General features: G+C 41.1%; 1 protein-coding gene across 3 annotated transcripts in view; it reads right to left on the reverse strand.

Annotated features, from left to right (window-relative positions):
• Nucleotides 1-1,279: 1,279 nt before the first annotated feature.
• RAB1A (RAB1A, member RAS oncogene family) overlaps nt 1,280-18,420 on the reverse strand; it is a 48,031-nt gene continuing 30,890 nt past the window's right edge. For 2 of the 3 annotated variants that reach the window (XM_003908736.3, XM_009184321.2), the window contains exons 3-6: nt 14,922-15,017; nt 6,100-6,195; nt 3,370-3,501; nt 1,280-3,110 (exon numbers count right to left, since the gene is read on the reverse strand). In XM_003908736.3, the coding sequence (XP_003908785.1) occupies nt 2,913-3,110; nt 3,370-3,501; nt 6,100-6,195; nt 14,922-15,017 (522 nt within the window). In that variant the 3' untranslated portion in view covers nt 1,280-2,912. The remainder of the gene's footprint in view (nt 3,111-3,369; nt 3,502-6,099; nt 6,196-14,921; nt 15,018-18,420) is intronic. The other variant, XM_021924889.2, reaches the window with a different exon arrangement.

Below are 18,420 nucleotides of genomic sequence, written 5' to 3' on the forward strand. Positions count from 1 at the left end.
ATGGCCAAGTTAGAGTCAAGTAGCTGAGCTTGCTAATTGCACTGTGGTGCCACACTGGAATAACTTAGTAGTCCCTTAAAATTAATGGAAGTTGAGGCCGGGCGCGGTGGCTCAAGCCTGTAATCCCAGCACTTTGGGAGGCCGAGACGGGCGGATCACGAGGTCAGGAGATCGAGACCATCCTGGCTAACACGGTGAAACCCCGTCTCTACTAAAAAATACAAAAAACTAGCCGGGTGAGGTGGTGGGCGCCTGTAGTCCCAGCTACTCGGGAGGCTGAGGCAGGAGAATGGCGTAAACCCAGGAGGCGGAGCTTGCAGTGAGCTGAGATCCGGCCACTGCACTCCAGCCTGGGCGACAGAGCGAGACTCCGTCTCAAAAAAAAAAAAAATAAATAAAATTAATGGAAGTTGAATCCACAGGGAAGTGATGATACTCAAAGCTGGATCAGCAGTTTCAAGATCTGGGTTCTTGGAGATCGATGGGTAAGCTCAGCAAATGGAAGACGATGTCAATACAGGGCTATTGTGAAGCTCAGGTGGGAATGGAACACAAAGGTTTGATGTAAGATACGCTGGAAAGGCAAGATATAGGCTAAGGGAAATTCAATCCAGGGTGAAAGAATAGGAAATTACTGCTCGGACCACAATGACTGTCATTCTGAAAGGATTTCACAGTGTGCAGCTGCTTAGATTTAAGAACACTCTTCACTATGTAAACTATTTTACAGCAGCACCTTATATTTAGAACAAGTGATAATTCCCTTTACTAAGTGAACAGATTATTAAAGCCCATAGCAGCCTTGAACCGTTTGTACTTGAAAATGTGGGTATAAAGGGGAATATATTTTTTCCAGAACCGCATTTATTGGCATACACATAGAAGCAGATCTTGCGGCATGCTGAAATTTGTTGTAAATCCCAATCTTTACTGCCATGGGAAAAGCTGGAATTTTCTAAACTTAAGTCTGTAAATATGCTCATCTTAAGTTCATGTAATGTTTCCGCTAACTCACCAAGAATAAGCTGACGATTTAAACAACTTTTACTGTATAAAACTGAAGTGCACGGCATGGCATCACAATATCTTGACATTCGTTTTGTGTCATTTTGCTACTTTAGAAAATAGTTTCTGAACTCTTTCCCCCTTTATACTGTATTAAGGCAGAAACAAAACTTTTGAAGCATTAAAGATCTTCACCAAAATAACTATTGGTAACTTCAGGAATTTGTCGGTTGCCTTACGTGAGGATGAATAGATCCACCAAGCACGCCTATAATACAAAGTAAACTATGATTTTTATTGTGAAATTTTCATAGATGGAAAATTGAATATTCTGTCCATTTCATTTTACAATTAAGTCTTACCACTTATTTTTGTACCATGTATTTCAATTGCCTGTTTAGTGAAAAATAAAAATTAAAAAACCTATTAATTTTTGGCTTGTGTTTAGCTTAAATTTTATCATTAAATTAAGGAGCCCACAACAAAATGTGTTGCCAGCAGCCATATCCCAAGCCCCTGTGTGAAGAATGTTTGGCTGCTATTTCAACCTAAGGAAACAACCTTTGACCTCAGTCACCTTAAAATGCCAGTGTGGGCAGATTTTTTATTCCTCACAATTAAAAAACAAAGACCCCTAGGATCTTGAAGGTCCTATTTCAGAAAATCTTCACACATGCAAAATGTCACCAAAATAAATACATTTCCCTCAATTATCATTACCACCCAGTATTCATGTTTTAATTTTTAGGGATATAATTTCTAAAATTAAGAGAAATCAAATTTCCTGCTTCCTATTTTAATGCTTAAACCCTCCTCCAACACCAAGTTAAGCAACTGTGGAGGATAAAATAGTTCAATCTGACTGAAAGCATGGAAGAAAAACATTAGCACACATTAGTCTGATCATTTGCCAGTTAGGAAAGGTGCTGCTTTCTACCTCTACCACAGATGCATTTGTGAAATGTTGATCAATGAAGCCATTTCAAATGGTTTTAGAGAAGGATCAGAGATAATGGGCTAGATAGCATATATTCTAAACTTGTTTTCCATATAGTTTGAGCTCCCTGAACCACTGAAGTTGGTTAAATCCCTACACAGCACAGAAGCCTCTCTAGGTCATGTTATTGGGCATATTATCTAGAAAGCAAATACTGGATGCTGCTCTAAGATAGGTCTAGAATACCTTAGTTTGCATTGTGCACACACAAATGGCTGTGTTGAATATAATGCAAGGCTCTATTTCCCTTTAACCATAAGAATTAAAACAATACTTATCACCATACAGTTTGATATTACTTCCAATAAGTACAATATTTATTAAACATATCTTCAGTTGTTTTGTTACATAGTGTGCAACAAATTACAATATTCTGCAGCCACAAATTATATGCAGAGTATGAAGAAACTATTAATCAGATAGTGTAATCTTTCCATTTATAACTCTACAAGGAAGAACTAGCAAATCAGATCTTACATATAACATCTCACTAAACTTTATGCATGGAAAGTGACAGACACTGCTTGTGCTGTTTGATACAAAATGGCTGAACTTCATCTTCAGAAGACTAAACCTGACATCTAAACATGCCAATATAAACATCAAAACAAAATATATTCTAACCAACCACGGGAAACAGTCTGGTATCAGGAAAGCAACAAGGATTACACACATTATTTTATAAACCAGCACACAAAGGTTTAAAACAGTTCTGAAAATGAAGTTAGCTGTCTTGAGTCAAGGGAATAAAAAAAAAGTCAGTATTGACCATTTACAATCTCTGACCTTTGTGGAGACGGTAAGAATCTGTTGTAGTGCAGCTACATACAGTACAATTCAGGCAATTTTGTTTTTTCACTTGGGTTCAGATTGCAAATTCATTGCTGTGAGAAAAGGACGGAGGCAAATTTTAGCAGCAACCTCCGCCTGACTGCTTGACCGGAGTGCTCTGAATTTTAACATTGGACTTCTCAGCACCACCAGCTGTTGCTCCGGGACCCATTCGCTTTTTAATCTCAGCTGCCATCGTCATGAAAGACTGTTCTACATTCGTTGCATTCTTAGCACTGGTTTCCAAAAACGGAATTCCAAGGGAATCAGCAAATTCCTAAGAGAATAATGAGGCACAATTAACACTGAAAAATCTTTTTCACTACTACTTAGTGCATTTCTACCATCCATAAAGGAGCGTGAGGAACTAATAAGTTCACTGGATCCAAACAGATGTTACACGAATTGTCACTGTCACAGTATTCTAGTGCACATATTTTTAAAAGTTAAGGTGGCTGTGGCCTTAGTATTACTGTAGAACCCATACATAATTCAACACCTTCAAATTCAATATGAAAATTAAACTTTAAACATACCTTTGCTGTTGTGTAGTCTACTACTTTCTTTGTGGTCAGATCACATTTGTTCCCTACCAACAATTTGTTGACATTTTCACTGGCATAACGATCTATTTCCTGCAGCCACTGTTTAACATTATTGAAGGACTCCTAAAAAGACATTTGAAAGTTTGATAATATGGTTCTGGAATAAATGGAAACAACCTTCCTGACCTAACAGACAAATAACAAAGAGCTAGTGAGACAACTCTAGGTACAAAATAACCACTGCAAAGGAGTGAAGGGGATTTTTTTTTTTTTTTTTTTTTGAGACAGGGTCTTGCTCTGTTACCTAGGCCAGGGCGCAGTGGCACAATCACAGCTCACTGCACCCTTGACCTCCCAAGCTCAAGCCATCCTCCCGCTTCAGCCTCCGGGATAGCTGGGACTACAGGCACATGCCACCACACCTGGCTATTTTTTTTTTGGACTTTTTGTATAGATGGGGTTTCACTATGTTGCCCAGGCTGGTCTGAAACTCCTGAGCTCAAACAATCGGCCCACCTTGGCCTCAAAAATGCTGAGTTTACAGGTGTTAGCCACTGTGGCTGGCCGTAAACAGATATATTAAAATGACTATGAATATCTAAATGATGACAAACTAGAATTTACAGGCTTAATGATGAAAATCCCTTATTTGAAAGGGAAATACAGCTTAATATTAAACTGCAACTCAGGCAAACCCAACTGCTTTGGAATATGCAATTTAAATGTACTACAAAACCTGGTTTTGAAATTTGATAATTTTTTTTTTTTTTTTTTTTTTTTTTTGGGAGACAAAGTCTTGTTCTGTCATCCAGGCTGGAGTACAATGGCACGATCTCGGCTCACTGCAACCTCTGCCTCCTGGGCTCAAGTGATTCTCCTGTCTTAGCCTCCCAAGTGACTGCTAGGATTACAGGCACGCGCCCCCACACCTGGCTAATTTTTGTCACGCCTGGCTAATTTTTGTCACACCTGGCTAATTTTTGTCACGCCTGGCTAATTTTTGGTTTGTTTTTGTTTTTGTTTTTGTTTTGGAGACAGAGTCTGGCTCTGTCACCCAGGCTGGAGTGCAGTGGCCAGATCTCAGCTCACTGCAAGCTCCGCCTCCCGGGTTTACGCCATTCTCCTGCCTCAGCCTCTTGAGTAGCTGGGACTACAGGCGTCTGCCACCTCGCCCGGCTAGTTTTTTGTATTTTTTTAGTAGAGACGGGGTTTCACCGTGTTAGCCAGGATGGTCTCGATCTCCTGACCTCGTGATCCGCCCGTCTCGGCCTCCCAAAGTGCTGGGATTACAGGCTTGAGCCACCGCGCCCGGCCTAATTTTTGTATTTTTAGTAGAGATGGGGTTTTGTCATGTTGGCCAGCCTGGTCTCTAACTCCTGGCCTCAGGTGATCCACCCGGCTCGGCCTCCCAAAGTGTGGGGATTACAGGTGTGAGCCACTGCACCCGGCTTGAAATTTGATAAAATTTTGGTTTATGAATAAGATGACCTACTGTTACTACTAGACATGTCAAAATGTTATTAAATATACTTATTTTCTTATCCACAGTCATATTTACAGGAGGAAAGTTTTCATTTAAAAGTATTTCACGGCAATATGACTAGAGATTTTTTTAAACTAGCATCATTTTTTTTCTCTTGCAGATATCACCCACCCAGCACTTCTAATGGCACTGAATCAAAATGTTTACATGTAAGTTATCTCCTAATTAGCTATGATTTCATATTAGAGGTGAGATTTAACATTTGCCAAAAGAAAAATAAATTCCAATTTTGAATGTTTCTCTTCTGTCCTTTGATAGAAAGGACATCGAGGGCCGGGTGCGGTGGCTCAAGCCTGTAATCCCAGCACTTTGGGAGGCCGAGACGGGTGGATCACGAGGTCAGAAGATCGAGACCATCCTGGCAAACACGGTGAAACCCCGTCTCTACTAAAAAATACAAAAAACTAGCCGGGCGAGATGGCGGGCGCCTGTAGTCCCAGTTACTTGGGAGGCTGAGGCAGGAGAATGGCATAAACCCGGGAGGCGGAGCTTGCAGTGAGCTGAGATCCGGCCACTGCACTCCAGCCCGGGTGACAGAGCGAGACTCCGTCTCAAAAAAAAAAAAAAAAAAAAAAGAAAGGACATCGAAATCTAAGTTTCTGATTAAAAATAATAATAACAAAAAAACAGTTATGGCCCCTGGACTATACATGCTTCACTGTCCCAGATTGTTCCCTCCATCGCCCTGCCCTCTCACAGCTAATCTTCAGATACTCATTCTCATACTAAGATCCTCCTACAGCTTATCCTATTCAAATCCTTTTTTTCTGAACCACATCCTCCACAGGCAGAGACCCCCAAATCCCACTTTTAGCAATTCTGATTACCAGGCCATATTCCTGTTAACACCAAGAATACAATATAAGTCAAGCAACTCACGATTCCCTACAAACTCTTGCCTATATGTTAGAGTCTTGGCTATTTGATCAGTTATTTAGTTCATAATAAATACAACCAGAATCCCTTGAAAGCAAATGTAAAACTTATTACTGATGTTCTATTTATTACAGGAAAAAAAATGTCTTTTAAGTGATTCACATTTATATTTGAGAGTGGACAAAGTTTTCTGCCATAAAGTTAATACTGATGGCTTATATGCGAAGTAGAATGAATCTTACATTAATCGAATAATGACTTCCTACTTGGTCACTGTAACACAATCTCCTCTTGGAACTTACCTGATCTGTCACATCATACACAACTATGATGCCATGGGCTCCTCTGTAATAACTGGAGGTGATTGTTCGAAATCTTTCCTGGCCTGCTGTGTCCCACTATTACAAAACAATCAAGAAATCCAAACAATTCCATTAAAATAAAGTTGGGGAAAAGTGTAGGAGGGAGGGGAAATAGTTTAGTTTTCATAACTGTGGAGATTATCAGGATGTGATATAGAAACATTAGTCCTCAACTCATACCACTATATTGCACAGTAATAAGTACCTGGAAGTCCAGAAAAGAAGGTAGTACCTACAACTGAGCTTACGATAATACTAAAATTACAAGCTGTTGAGAGCAGGAAGTATGTCATACTTTTCACATTCCCTACCGCCTTTAGCACCGTGTTGAGGAATGTCACTGGCCTAAAGCCCTTGAACACAGAACTCTTCCATGTAAGACAAACTCACTTGCTTGCACATTCTACCATGATTAAATTAGCATTGGAGGGACCTGATTCAAATAACTACCAGTCAAGACAGAACTTTAATTATCCCAAGCAGGTGTCTTTTTCTTCCCCCCTTCAAGCAGGGTCTCAGATCTGTCATCCAGGCTGAGTGCAGTGGCATGATCATGGCTCACTGCAGCTTCAACCTCCCCAGCTCAAGCAATCCTCCCACCTGAGCCTCCTGAGGAGCTGGGACTATAGGTACATGCCACCACACTCAGCTAATTTTTTCTTTTTTGTAGAGACAGAGTTTTGCTATATTGCCCAGGCTGGTCTCAAATTCCTGGACTCAAGCAATTCTCCCAAAGTGCTGGCATTACTGGCATGAGCCACCATGCCTGGCCAGGTGTTGTCTTCATCCTAGAGAAAACAATGTAAGGAAGATGATTCCAAACACTTTTATAAAATGTATTTTAAGAGCAACTTAACTGCCTTTCAACTAGTTAGGCTCAAATTCCAAAAACAAATGCTAACATTATTGCATTATAGTTCTGGGTTTAAAAAAACTGTTGGGGCCGAGCGCGGTGGCTCAAGCCTGTAATCCCAGCACTTCAGGAGGCCGAGACGGGTGAATCACAAGGTCAGGAGATTGAGACCATCCCGGCTAACACAGAGAAACCCCGTCTCTACTAAAAAACACAAAAAACTAGCCAGGCGAGGTGGCGGGTCCCAGCTACTCAGGAGGCTGAGGCAGGAGAATGGTGCAAACCTGGGAGGCGGAGCTTGCAGTGAACTGAGATTCGGCCACTGCATTCCAGCCTGGGCAACAGAGCGAGACTCTGTCTCAAAAAAAAAAAAAAAAAACAAAACTGTTGGGACTGGGCGCGGTGGCTCCCTCCTGTAATCCCAACACTTTGGGAGGCTAAGGTGGTCGGATCACGAGGTCAGGAGTTTGAGACCAGCCTGACCAACATGATAAAACCCCATCTCTACTAAAAATACAAAAATTAGCCATGCATGGTGCGCGCCTGTAATCCCAGCTACTCGGGTGGCTGAGGCAGAAGAATAGCTTGAACCCGGGAGGCGGAGGTTGCAGTGAGCCGAGATCGCACCATTACACTTCAGTTTGGGGGACAGAATGAGACTCCATCTCAAAAAAAAAAAAAAAAGAGAAAACTGTTAGCCAGGTGCAGTGGCTCATGCCTGTAATCCCAGCACTTTGGGAGGCCAAAGCAGGAAGATCGCTTGAGGGCAGAAGTTGGAAACCAACCTACGCAACACAGCAAGACCCTGTCTCAACTAAATTAAAAAAATTAGTTGCGCAAGGTGGTGCACACCTGTAGTTGCAGCTATTTAGGAGGACTGCTTACGCCCAGGAGTTTGTGGTTACAGTGAGCTATTATTTTGCCACTGCGCTCCAGCCTAGGGGACAGAGGGAGACCCTATCTCTTTTTTTTTTGAGACGGAGTCTCGCTGTGCTCCCAGGCTGGAGTGCAGTGGCGTGATCTTGGCTCACTGCAAGCTCCGCCTCCCGGGTTCACACCATTCTCCCGCCTCAGCCTCCCAAGTAGCTGAGACTACAGGCGCCCGCCACCACGCCCGGCTAGTTTTTTGTATTTTTAGTAGAGACGGGGTTTCACCATGTTAGCCAGGATAGTCTCGATCTCCTGACCTCGTGATCCACCCGCCTCGGCCTCCCAAAGTGCTGGGATTACAGGCTTGAGCCACCGCGCCCGGCCGACCCTATCTCTTAAAAAACAAAACAAAAAAAGTTAAAAATATCTAGACGCAAACTCAATTTTTAGATGTAAAAAGCTTTGGTTTGGTTTTTTTGTTGTTTTTGTTTTCGTTTTTTTTGAGACAGAGTCTTGCTCTGTCTCCCAGGCTAGAGTGCAATGGCGTGATCTTGGCTCACTACAACATCCGCCTCCCAGGTTTAAGTGATTCTCCTGCCTCAGCCTCCCAAACAGCTGGGATTACAGACACCCACCACTACACCAGGCTAATTTTTGTATTTTTAGTAGAGACGGGGTTTCCCCATGTTGGCCAGGCTGGTCTCGAACTCCAGACCTCATGTGATCCACCTGCCTTGACCTCCCAAAGTGTTGGGATTACAGGCGTGAGCCACCCTGCCCAGACAAAGCCTTGGTTTTAACAAGGGGAATGATCGTGGACTGAGCCTCACTAAGATTTTAAATGACAAAACTTAAAAAAAAAAAAAGTTCAGTAGTATTCAGTGAAATCGCTTTCTTTTCCTGACCCAGCCAACATAGAGCTAAAAACAAGTTGCAATTTTGGGTAAACTGGAAGATAAGCTGGGTATTAAGGAATTAATGTCAGTTCTATTTGATGTGGTAACAAAATAGAGATGCATATTGAAGCATTTTGGAGTAAAATATCAAATGTCTATAATTTAATATACTCTACTACTAGAATAAGACAAATAATGTAAAATGTCAATAATTGTTAATCTAAAAAAGCAAATAAACAAAAATACAAATCACCACAGCTTTATTTCCTTTTCTGTCCAAATTACTAAGCCTGGGAGCTCAGAAGACTAGTTAGACAGTAATCAATAAAGAGGCTCAAGGCCAGGCGCGGTGGCTCACACCTGTAATCTCAGCACTTCGAGAGGCCAAGGCAGGCAGATCACTTGAGCTCAGGAGTTTGAGACCAGTCTGGGCATTGCTGGTCTCATGACATGGTGAAACCTCGTCTTTTACTAGAAAACCCAAAAATTAGCCAGGTATGCCAGGTATGGTGGTGTGTGCCTGTGGTCACAGCTACTTGGGAGGCTGAGGCAGGAGAATCACTTGAGCCCAGGAGGCAGAGGTTGCAGTGAGCTGAGATCATGCCACTGCACCCTGGGCAACAGAGCCAGATGCTGTCTCAATAAAAGAAGAAAAAAAGAGGCTCAAAGTCTTTCAGTGTATCTTTGGAGGGACCATGAACTCTAGAATCAAGCCACCCTGACTTCAAAACATCAAATCTAGGTTCCTGGTTATTTAATATTAGGGAGAATCACCTAACAGTTTCTTCATCTGTAAATGCTAGATAGTATTCACCTTGTACAACAGCTAGAGGGGTTTAAAATGAACTAATGTTTGTAAAATGCGCCTGACTATAGAAACTGCTCAGTAAAATAATTTCCTTTTCTTCCTTGCTCACCAACCCCTTTCACAAAGATAGAAGGAAAAATTGTTTTTTGACTAAAAAGTCAACAAGAAGTTATAGCTGACTAAAGTAAGCAATAGCATCCAAAAAGTAAAATTTCCTTTTTTTTTTTTTTTTTTTTTTTTTAATGGAGGTATTGCTATGTTGCCCAGGCAGATCTTGAACTCCTGGGCTCGAGTGTTCCTCCTGCCTCAGCCTCCCAAGTAACTGGGACTACAGGCACTGATACGGTTTGGCTCCGTGTCCCCACCCAAATCTCATCTCAAGTTATAATCCCCACTTGTTGACTGAGGGAAGTGATTGGATTATGGCGACGGTTTCCCCCATTCGAGTGATAGTGAATGAATTCTCACAAGATCTGAGCGCCCTTCGCTTCCTTCACACACTCTCTCGGACTCCTGCCATGTAAGACGTGCCTGCTTCCCTTTCTGCCATGGTAAGTTTCCTGAGGCCTCCCCAACCATGCAGAGCTGAGTCAATTAAACCTTTTTTTAATAAATCACCGAGTTTTGGTCAGTTCCTTGTGGCAGTGTGAGAACAGAATAATACATGCACCATGCCTGGCAGAAAGAGTAAAATTTCTGACGTTTCCTTGCTACTCTGAAAACTTTCCTGACTCTAAATCCTAACAGTACTAACAGTACTTTCCTTCGTATGTAATTCTCATTACCCCTCATAATCAGAGTAACTTTTTCCCATGTTCATCTCTCCCACTGTCTGCCTCTTAATGGGCTATGTTTTATTCATCTCTGTAACCTCCAAGTGCCTGGTATAATATAGACATTTTCATAAAGCCTCTTGAATGAACAATCACAGAAAGAGGCTTTCCATGGTGTACAACTGGACTCAGTACCTGCCCTACCTTGCTGAATGTTTTGTAATCTAACAAAACTCAGATAAAGACCCAGATGTCACACCTGAACAGGAAAAGCAGAAAGGAAAAGATAATTAAAATATAAATCAACAGAATCAAGATTTTGAAAAGATCTAGAAAACTTGAAGGATTACTGAAGCCAAGCAAGAGGAAAAGATAGGATTAAAAGTAAAATCTTGTGCTTAGATTTTTGGTTTTTTTTTTTTTTTTTTGAGATGGAGTCTCGCTCTGTCGCCAGGCTGGAGTGCAATGGCGCAATCTTGGCTCACTGCAATCTCCGCCTCTCGGGTTCAAGCGATTCCCCTGCCATAGCCTCCTGAGTAGCTGAGATTACAGGCACGAACCACCATGCCCAGCTAATTTTTTTGTACTTTTAGTAGAGATGGGGCTTCACTATGTTGGCCAGGCGGGTAATGAACTCCTGACCTCGTGATCTGCGCGCCTCCTCCTCCCAAAGTGCTGGGATTATAGGCATGAGCCACCGCACCTGGCCTGTTTAGATTTTTAGAACACCAGTCATAGAAGTGTAAAGTAAGACCTTCTTTTTTTTTTGAAACAGGGTCTCGCTCTGTTGCCCAGGCTAGAGTGCAAATGGCATGATCTTGGCTCACTGCAACCTCCATTTCCAGGCTCAAGCAATCCTCCCACCTTAGCCTCTTGAGTACCTTGGACTACAGGGACACACCACCATGCCTGGCTGAATTTTGTGTTTTTGGTAGAGACAGGGTTTCGCCATGTTGCCCATACTGGTCTTGAACTCATGAACTCAAGTGATCTGCCTGCCTGAGCCTCTCAAAGTACTGGGATTACAGGGGTGAGCAACTGCATGCGGCCAAGACCCCTCTTTTAATTAAAAACAAACAAATCAAAAACCTTAAGACCCAAACCAGAAATGATATGGCTACTGAAACAACAAATGGTTATGTCTTTGATTAATAATAATAAAGGGCCATGAGCCTTTGAACTTCAGGAGAGAAATTCATTCAGGCTCCAAATCAAGACAGGATTTACCTCATACTTGATTTAAGAAATCAAATTTAATAAAAGGCATTTATAAAATGTAAGAATAACCCAAACTGCCCAAGGTTCTGAAAATATCATTACAGGAAAGAATGAGGAACTTCAGAGGTAGAAGAAAGGTGGTGATAAGATCAATCTGAAGGGCAGGCTTGCCAATAAAAGAGGAATTAATCTGATTCAGGCAGCTCCACAAGGCAGAGGAATAAGAAGAGACAGAAGTAAAAGGAAACAGGCTTAAGCTCAATATAAAGAATTAACATGTCTCTAAAAGAATAATGCAGTGAGCTGAGATAGTGCCACTGCACTCCAGCCTGGGAGACAAAGTGAGATTTTGTCTCAAAAAAAAAGAAAAAAAAAAGGAATCACTAGGAATAAATAAATAAAAGTAACTGGCAACTAGAGGTTTTGTGTTTTTTGTGTTTTTTTCTGTATATTTTGCAGAGATTAGGTTTCACCATGTTGCTCAGGCTGGTCTTAGACCTCCTGAGCTCAGGCAATCTGCCGACCTTGGCCTCCCAAAGTGCTAGGACTATAAGCGTGAACCACGACGCCTGGACAGCCACTGCACCCAGCCTTATTTTGTTTTTGAGACAGGGTCTCACTCTGTCCCCAAAGCTGGGGTGCAATGGTGCAATCTTGCCTCACTGCAGTCTTCTGGGCTCAAACGTTCCTCCCACCTCAGTCTCCTGGGGAGTTAGGACTACAGGCATGACAGGCATGGACCACCACACCTGGCTTTTTTTTTTTTTTTTGGTAGAGATGGAGTCTCTATGTTGATCAGGTTGGTCACAGGAGCTATGTTTACTCCTGGCCTCAAGTGACTCTCTGACCTAGCCCTCCCAAAGTGCTGGGATTACAGGTGTGAGCCAACATGCCTGGCCGAAGTTATATATAAAATGGAACTAGCTACTTTGAAAAAATGGTAAGCCTCTTAAAAATGTTCAAAAAGCCAGGCGTGTAATCCCAGCACTTTGGGCGGCCAAGATGGGTGGATCACTTGAGGTAAGGAGTTTAGAGACCAGCACTTTGGGCGGCCAAGATGGGTGGATCACTTGAGGTAAGGAGTTTAGAGACCAGCACTTTGGGTGGCCAAGATGGGTGGATCACTTGAGTGGGAGTTTAGAGACCAGCACTTTGGGCCCAAGATAGGTGGATCACTTGAGGTAGGAGTTTAGAAGTCCCAGCCTGGCCAACATGGCGAAACCCCATCTCTATGAAAAATACAAAACTTATCCGAAGGCCGGGCACGGTGGCTCATGCCTGTAATTCCAGCACTTTGAGAAGCTGAGGCAGGCAGATCATGAGGTCAGGAGTTCGAAACCAGCCTAACCAACATGGTGAAACCCTGTCTCTACTAAAAATCCAAAAAATTAGCAGGGCGTGGTGGCACATGCCTATAATCCCAGCTACTCAGGAGGCTGAGGCAAGAGAAGCACTTGAACCTGGGAGAAGGAGGTTGCAGTGAGCTGAGATCACACCACTATACTCCAGCCTGGGCGACACAGCAAGGCTCCATCTCAAAAAAAAAAAAAAAAAAAAAATTGTCCGGGCATGGTGGTACACACATGTAATCCCAGCTATTAGGGAGGCTGAGGCAGGAGAATCACTTGAACCCAGGAGGCAGAGGTTGCAGTGAGCTGAAATCGCGCCACTGCACTCCAGCCTGGGAGACAGAGCAATACTATATCTCAAAAAATAAAAAACACAAACAAAATGTTCAAAATGAGGCCTTCAGGCATGGAAAAGAAATTCCTATTAAAGATGAAAGACAAAGAGTGTCCTATAAGATCCCCTCCAGCCACAGGAAAGTAACAAAATATGAATGTTTCACATACAAATACACACCCAAATCTTATGAAAGCCAATGATCACACACACATAATACAATTATTCCATACCAGTACTTTAAAGTACAGTTTTGGGTAGATCTTTATGTACTCTTTATGCTGCCAAATAAAAAGTTGATAATGTACTTATATAGCGGGAAAAAATATGGATGGTAATTTGTTCACTGATTGAAAGTATTTCAAGCTATTTCTGAAAACTAAATCCTTGCAAGTCCTAATTTGACACATCAAGTGTATTTACTTATATCAATACCCACATCCACCTATCTTTTGTAACGTACCTTCTTTTCCTCATCAGAATCATATAAGGGAGCAACTTAACCTATCAAACACCCATTTATCTGGGCATGTCATATCATAAGTAGTATCTATATACTGCCCAAAAGTTTACAAAGGGCTTTCACGTGTATTGTCACATACATAAAGCTATTAGATTTGGTTCTCACAACTACCTTATAAATTAGTAAATCAGGTGTCATCACACTCACTTTAGAAACGAAACTGGGTCTCAGGGTTACTTCGGCCTTTTCCCCCAAGACACAAACCCATGATTCTCTAACAAATAAACACGAGATCCAAGACAACAAATCTAAGTCTTCTGACTCCTAATACAGGACTCCTTCCAGTTCCACGTGTCATCAGTTCCATGAAAAGGGACAGTCACTGGTTTCCTGTGTTTATAGCCTACTTCTTGCTAATAGCCTACTCTGAAAACTACTGATTTATTTTTTAAAAGACCACAGATATGTCCACACTGACAGGACTCAGACCCATACTGAAGAGGCACAACTGAACTATTATACCTGCCTATATTTAATTGGGGGCTGGGGGTATAAAGATGGATAAGGGGGATAGGATGGCACAGACACACAAAATATTGAAGACAGAGCTTCGGTCACTTGGTTCTACCAGTAACTGTAGGCAAGTCATTAAATCTTTCAGCATTCATTTTTTTGAGCAGTAAAATTAACATGTTACAAAAACTAAGTTCCTTTCCAACAAAATTCCGTGTTTCTACAGAGTTGGTGCACACTATCTAATAAAAATACTTAAAACAGAACTACATAAGTACTTTTCTTCAACTGAGCCACATATGAACAATCTCTTCCTAGGGTTCCTTTAATGTTCCATGCACTTAGCACAGTAAAAGACAAACAAAAATGGTCTGTAACATTTGCACTGTAGGACAAGGTAAACTTGAACTTAGATTTCCCCCGATAAAAGAAAACGATGAGGACCAAGTTTGATTTAAAACATGAGTTTCTCTGCTTCATGAACAGAAAATTCAGTGAGGCTTAAGTAATCTTGAAAACATATTTTTAATCTAAATAATTCTTATTCAACTATTCTATCTTAAGTACATGATTCTTAAGACATTTTACATTCAATTGTTCGCATATTAAATATATACAAAATAGTAATACATTACAAATTTGCCAAAATAAATTCCAAAAAAATTACTAGCCAAAAGTCACTTACTATTTGAAGCTTGATTGTTTTCCCGTCTAACTCTATAGTTCTTATTTTGAAATCCACACCAATTGTGCTGATGTAGCTTTCTGTATATGTATCATCCTGAAGGGGGAAATAATTAACAATTAAATGTATCGTTCAGTGGAGCAGATGCAAATCTAAGTGAAAAAAAAAAAACTGCTGTTCAAGAGTAAATAAAAAAATCATGTTTACTTTTATCTACAGTCCAAGTTTATGAATGAAATGTATAAAGTATAACATGCTGACAACAGTCACTCCATCCACTTTCAGTACTTTCTTTATATTCTGATTAGAAAGCACTACTTAACTGTAGTTTCTTCTTTCCTTAAGATCTCTACAATAGCCATTCTTTATTTTTTCCAAACATCATCTCTTGCCACATTCTTTACATACATCATATAGAAAAATATTTTATATTTTCAATGATTATGAATAATTTTTCTAATCACTAATCAGCAAAACTCTTGTGACCCACCTACCCAATTTATTCACCACAAAACAACAATCATTTCACTCCACTATTATGAACTTTTTCTTAGAAGTCAATCTTGCTTCCTAGTTAATGATTTTTTTTTTTTTAGATATAATGCACATAACATAAAAGTCACCCTTTTGAAGTGGACAATTCAGTGGTTCTTATACATTCACAAGGTTGCGAACTATAACCACGAATTCCAGGATATTTTCATCACTCCAGAAAGAACCCTGTACCCGTTCCAGAAAGAACCCGTCTTCACACCCTGGCAACCACTGAACTACTTTCTGTCTCCTTAGATTTGCCAATTTTGGACATTTCGTATAAATGGAATCATAAAATATCTGGCCCTCTGTGTCTGCCTTCCTTCATTTAGCAGAACATTTTCAAGGTTCATCCATGTTATACCATGCAACAGTACTTCATTACTTCATTCTTTTTTTTTTTTTTTTTGAGGCAGGGTGTTGCTCTGTTGCCCAGGCTGGAGTGCACTGTCATGATCTCAGTTCACTGCAACTTCTGTCTCCTAGGTTCAAGCGATCCTCATGACTCAGCCACCTGAGTAGTTGGGACTACAGGCATGCATCACCACACCTGCCTAATTTATGTATGTTTAGTAGAGACGGGGTTTGTGATGATGGTCAGGCTGGTCTCAAACTCCTGGCCTCAAGTGATCCCCTTGCCTCAGCCTCTCAAAGTGCTGGGATTACAGGTGTGAGCCACCATGCCTGGCCCATTTTATTGGCTGAATAATATTACATGTACAAATATACCACATTTTATCTATTCATAAATTGATTTGGGTTGTTTCCACTTTTTGGCTATTACAAATAATGCAGCTATGAACATTTGTGCACAAGCTTTCCTGTGAATGTATGTTTCCTGTTAATTTTTTAACCCAATGTTAAACTTTTAAAATTATAACTGCTTCTCGCAAGTACCTGCCACGAAATTTTATTAAGAATGGAATAAAAATATTTCTTGTGAAAAGATACATGAATGAACAGACCAGGCTATCATTATGTGAACCACAAAGCACCACCTAAGAAGTATTCTGTCAACAAAGATGGACCTTAATCGAATCAAGTCTAATGAGAACAGCACTGCCAAACAGAACTTTCTGTGACAATGGAAAGGTTCTATAAGCTGTGCTAGCCAATATGGCAGCCATTAGCCCTATGCGGCTTGTGAAACAAGAAACTAAATTTTTTATTGTTTTTCTATTATTTTTCCCCCTTAATGGGACAGGGTCTCGATGTCTCCCAAGCTAGAGTACAATCACAGCTCACTGAAGCCTTGAACTCCTGCACTCAAGCAATCCTCCCACCTTGGCCTCCCAAAGTGCTGGGATTACAGGTGTGAGCCACCAAACTTTTTCAGTTTTAATTAATCTAAATTTAAATAGCTACAAAGAGCTAGTAGCCACTCTAAGGATAGTGTAGTTCTAGATCTTCTAATTACAGAAAGAGGAATAAACAAATAAGCATAAGGACATCACAAGGAAGCAAAATAACAAATCAAAAATACTAGACAATCTACAGGACAAATGCTCCAGTTTCTGCAAAAAGTCAATGGCATAAAAATATATATATATAAAGGCCGGGCGCGGTGCCTCACACCTGTAATCCCAGCACTTTGGGAGACCAAGGCGGGCGGATCACAAGGTCAGGAGATCGAGACCATCCTGGCTAACACAGTGAAACCCCGTCTCTACTAAAAATACAAAAAATTAGCCGGGTGTGGTGACAGGCGCCTATAGGCCCAGCTACTCGGGAGGCTGAGGCAGGAGAATGGCATGAACCCGGGAGGCGGAGCTTGCAGTGAGCCAAAATCACACCACTGCACTCCAGCCTGGGTGACAGAGCGAGACTTCGTCTCCAAAAAAAAACATATATATATATATGTGTGTGTGTGTATATATATATATGGTAAGTTATAAAACTCTAGATTAAAAGACTAAGCAACAAAACAACCAATGGAAAACGTATTTTGTAGGTTGATAATGGCAATGTCATTTTATAGAAAACATTTTTAGAAATATGGGCGGGGCATGGTGGCTCACGCCTGTAATACCAGCACTTTCGGAGGCTGAGGTGAGTGGATCACAAGGACAGGAGTTCGAGATCAGCCTGGCCAGGATGGTGAAACCCCATCTCTACTAAAAATACAAAAAAATTAGCTGGGTGTGGTGGCGGGTGCCTGTAATCCCAGCTACTCAGGAGGCTGAGGCAGGAGAATCACTTGAACCCAGGAGGTGTAGGTTGCAGTGAGCCGAGATCGTGCCACTGTACTCCAGCCTGGACGACAGAACTAGACTCCATCTCAAAAATAAAAAAGAAATAAATACTGAATTCTTATAAATCCCTAAATGACCTTAACTCCCATGCCTCTGAGCTGTTACTATTCCTTCTGCCCAAAAGCCTCAGTTATCTCTTTCTGCATAACCCTATTTACTCCCCAGCCCCAAGGTCATATGGCATTTATTCATCTGATTTTAAGCTCAGGCAATACTGAGTGCCCAATTTCTTCAACTCCTCAGCCAACAGATTCTTCCCTCTGTGCCCTCAAAACTTATTGCACATTTCTTTATTATAGTCCTCACCACAACTGTCTCTATTAATATTTTGAGGATATAGGGATCAGCATTTTAAAAATACTTTCCAGGTATCCTACTATGTAGGCAGTACTGGAAAACCTCTGACTTCAAGCAATGGGCATCCCAGAGAGGGTTTTCCTTGAAGCACAAACACCTCAGGCTACAGCTAGATTCTTCCCACCTACTGAGTGTTGCTTAAGAATTATTCTTAATTTTAATATTTGCCAATTTAATAAAAATTAAATGATACCTAATTTTAACTTAAAGGCGTTTAATTACAAACAAAGTTGAGCTTTTTTTTCATGTTTATTGGCAATTTGTATTACTTCTTTTTTTTTTTTTTGAGACAGAGTTTCGCTCTTGTTGCCCAGGTTGGAGTGCAAAGGTGCAATCTCAGCTCACCACAACCTCCG

This window comes from Papio anubis, chromosome 14 (genome assembly GCF_008728515.1).
Source record: "Papio anubis isolate 15944 chromosome 14, Panubis1.0, whole genome shotgun sequence".
Lineage (NCBI taxonomy): Eukaryota > Metazoa > Chordata > Mammalia > Primates > Cercopithecidae > Papio > Papio anubis.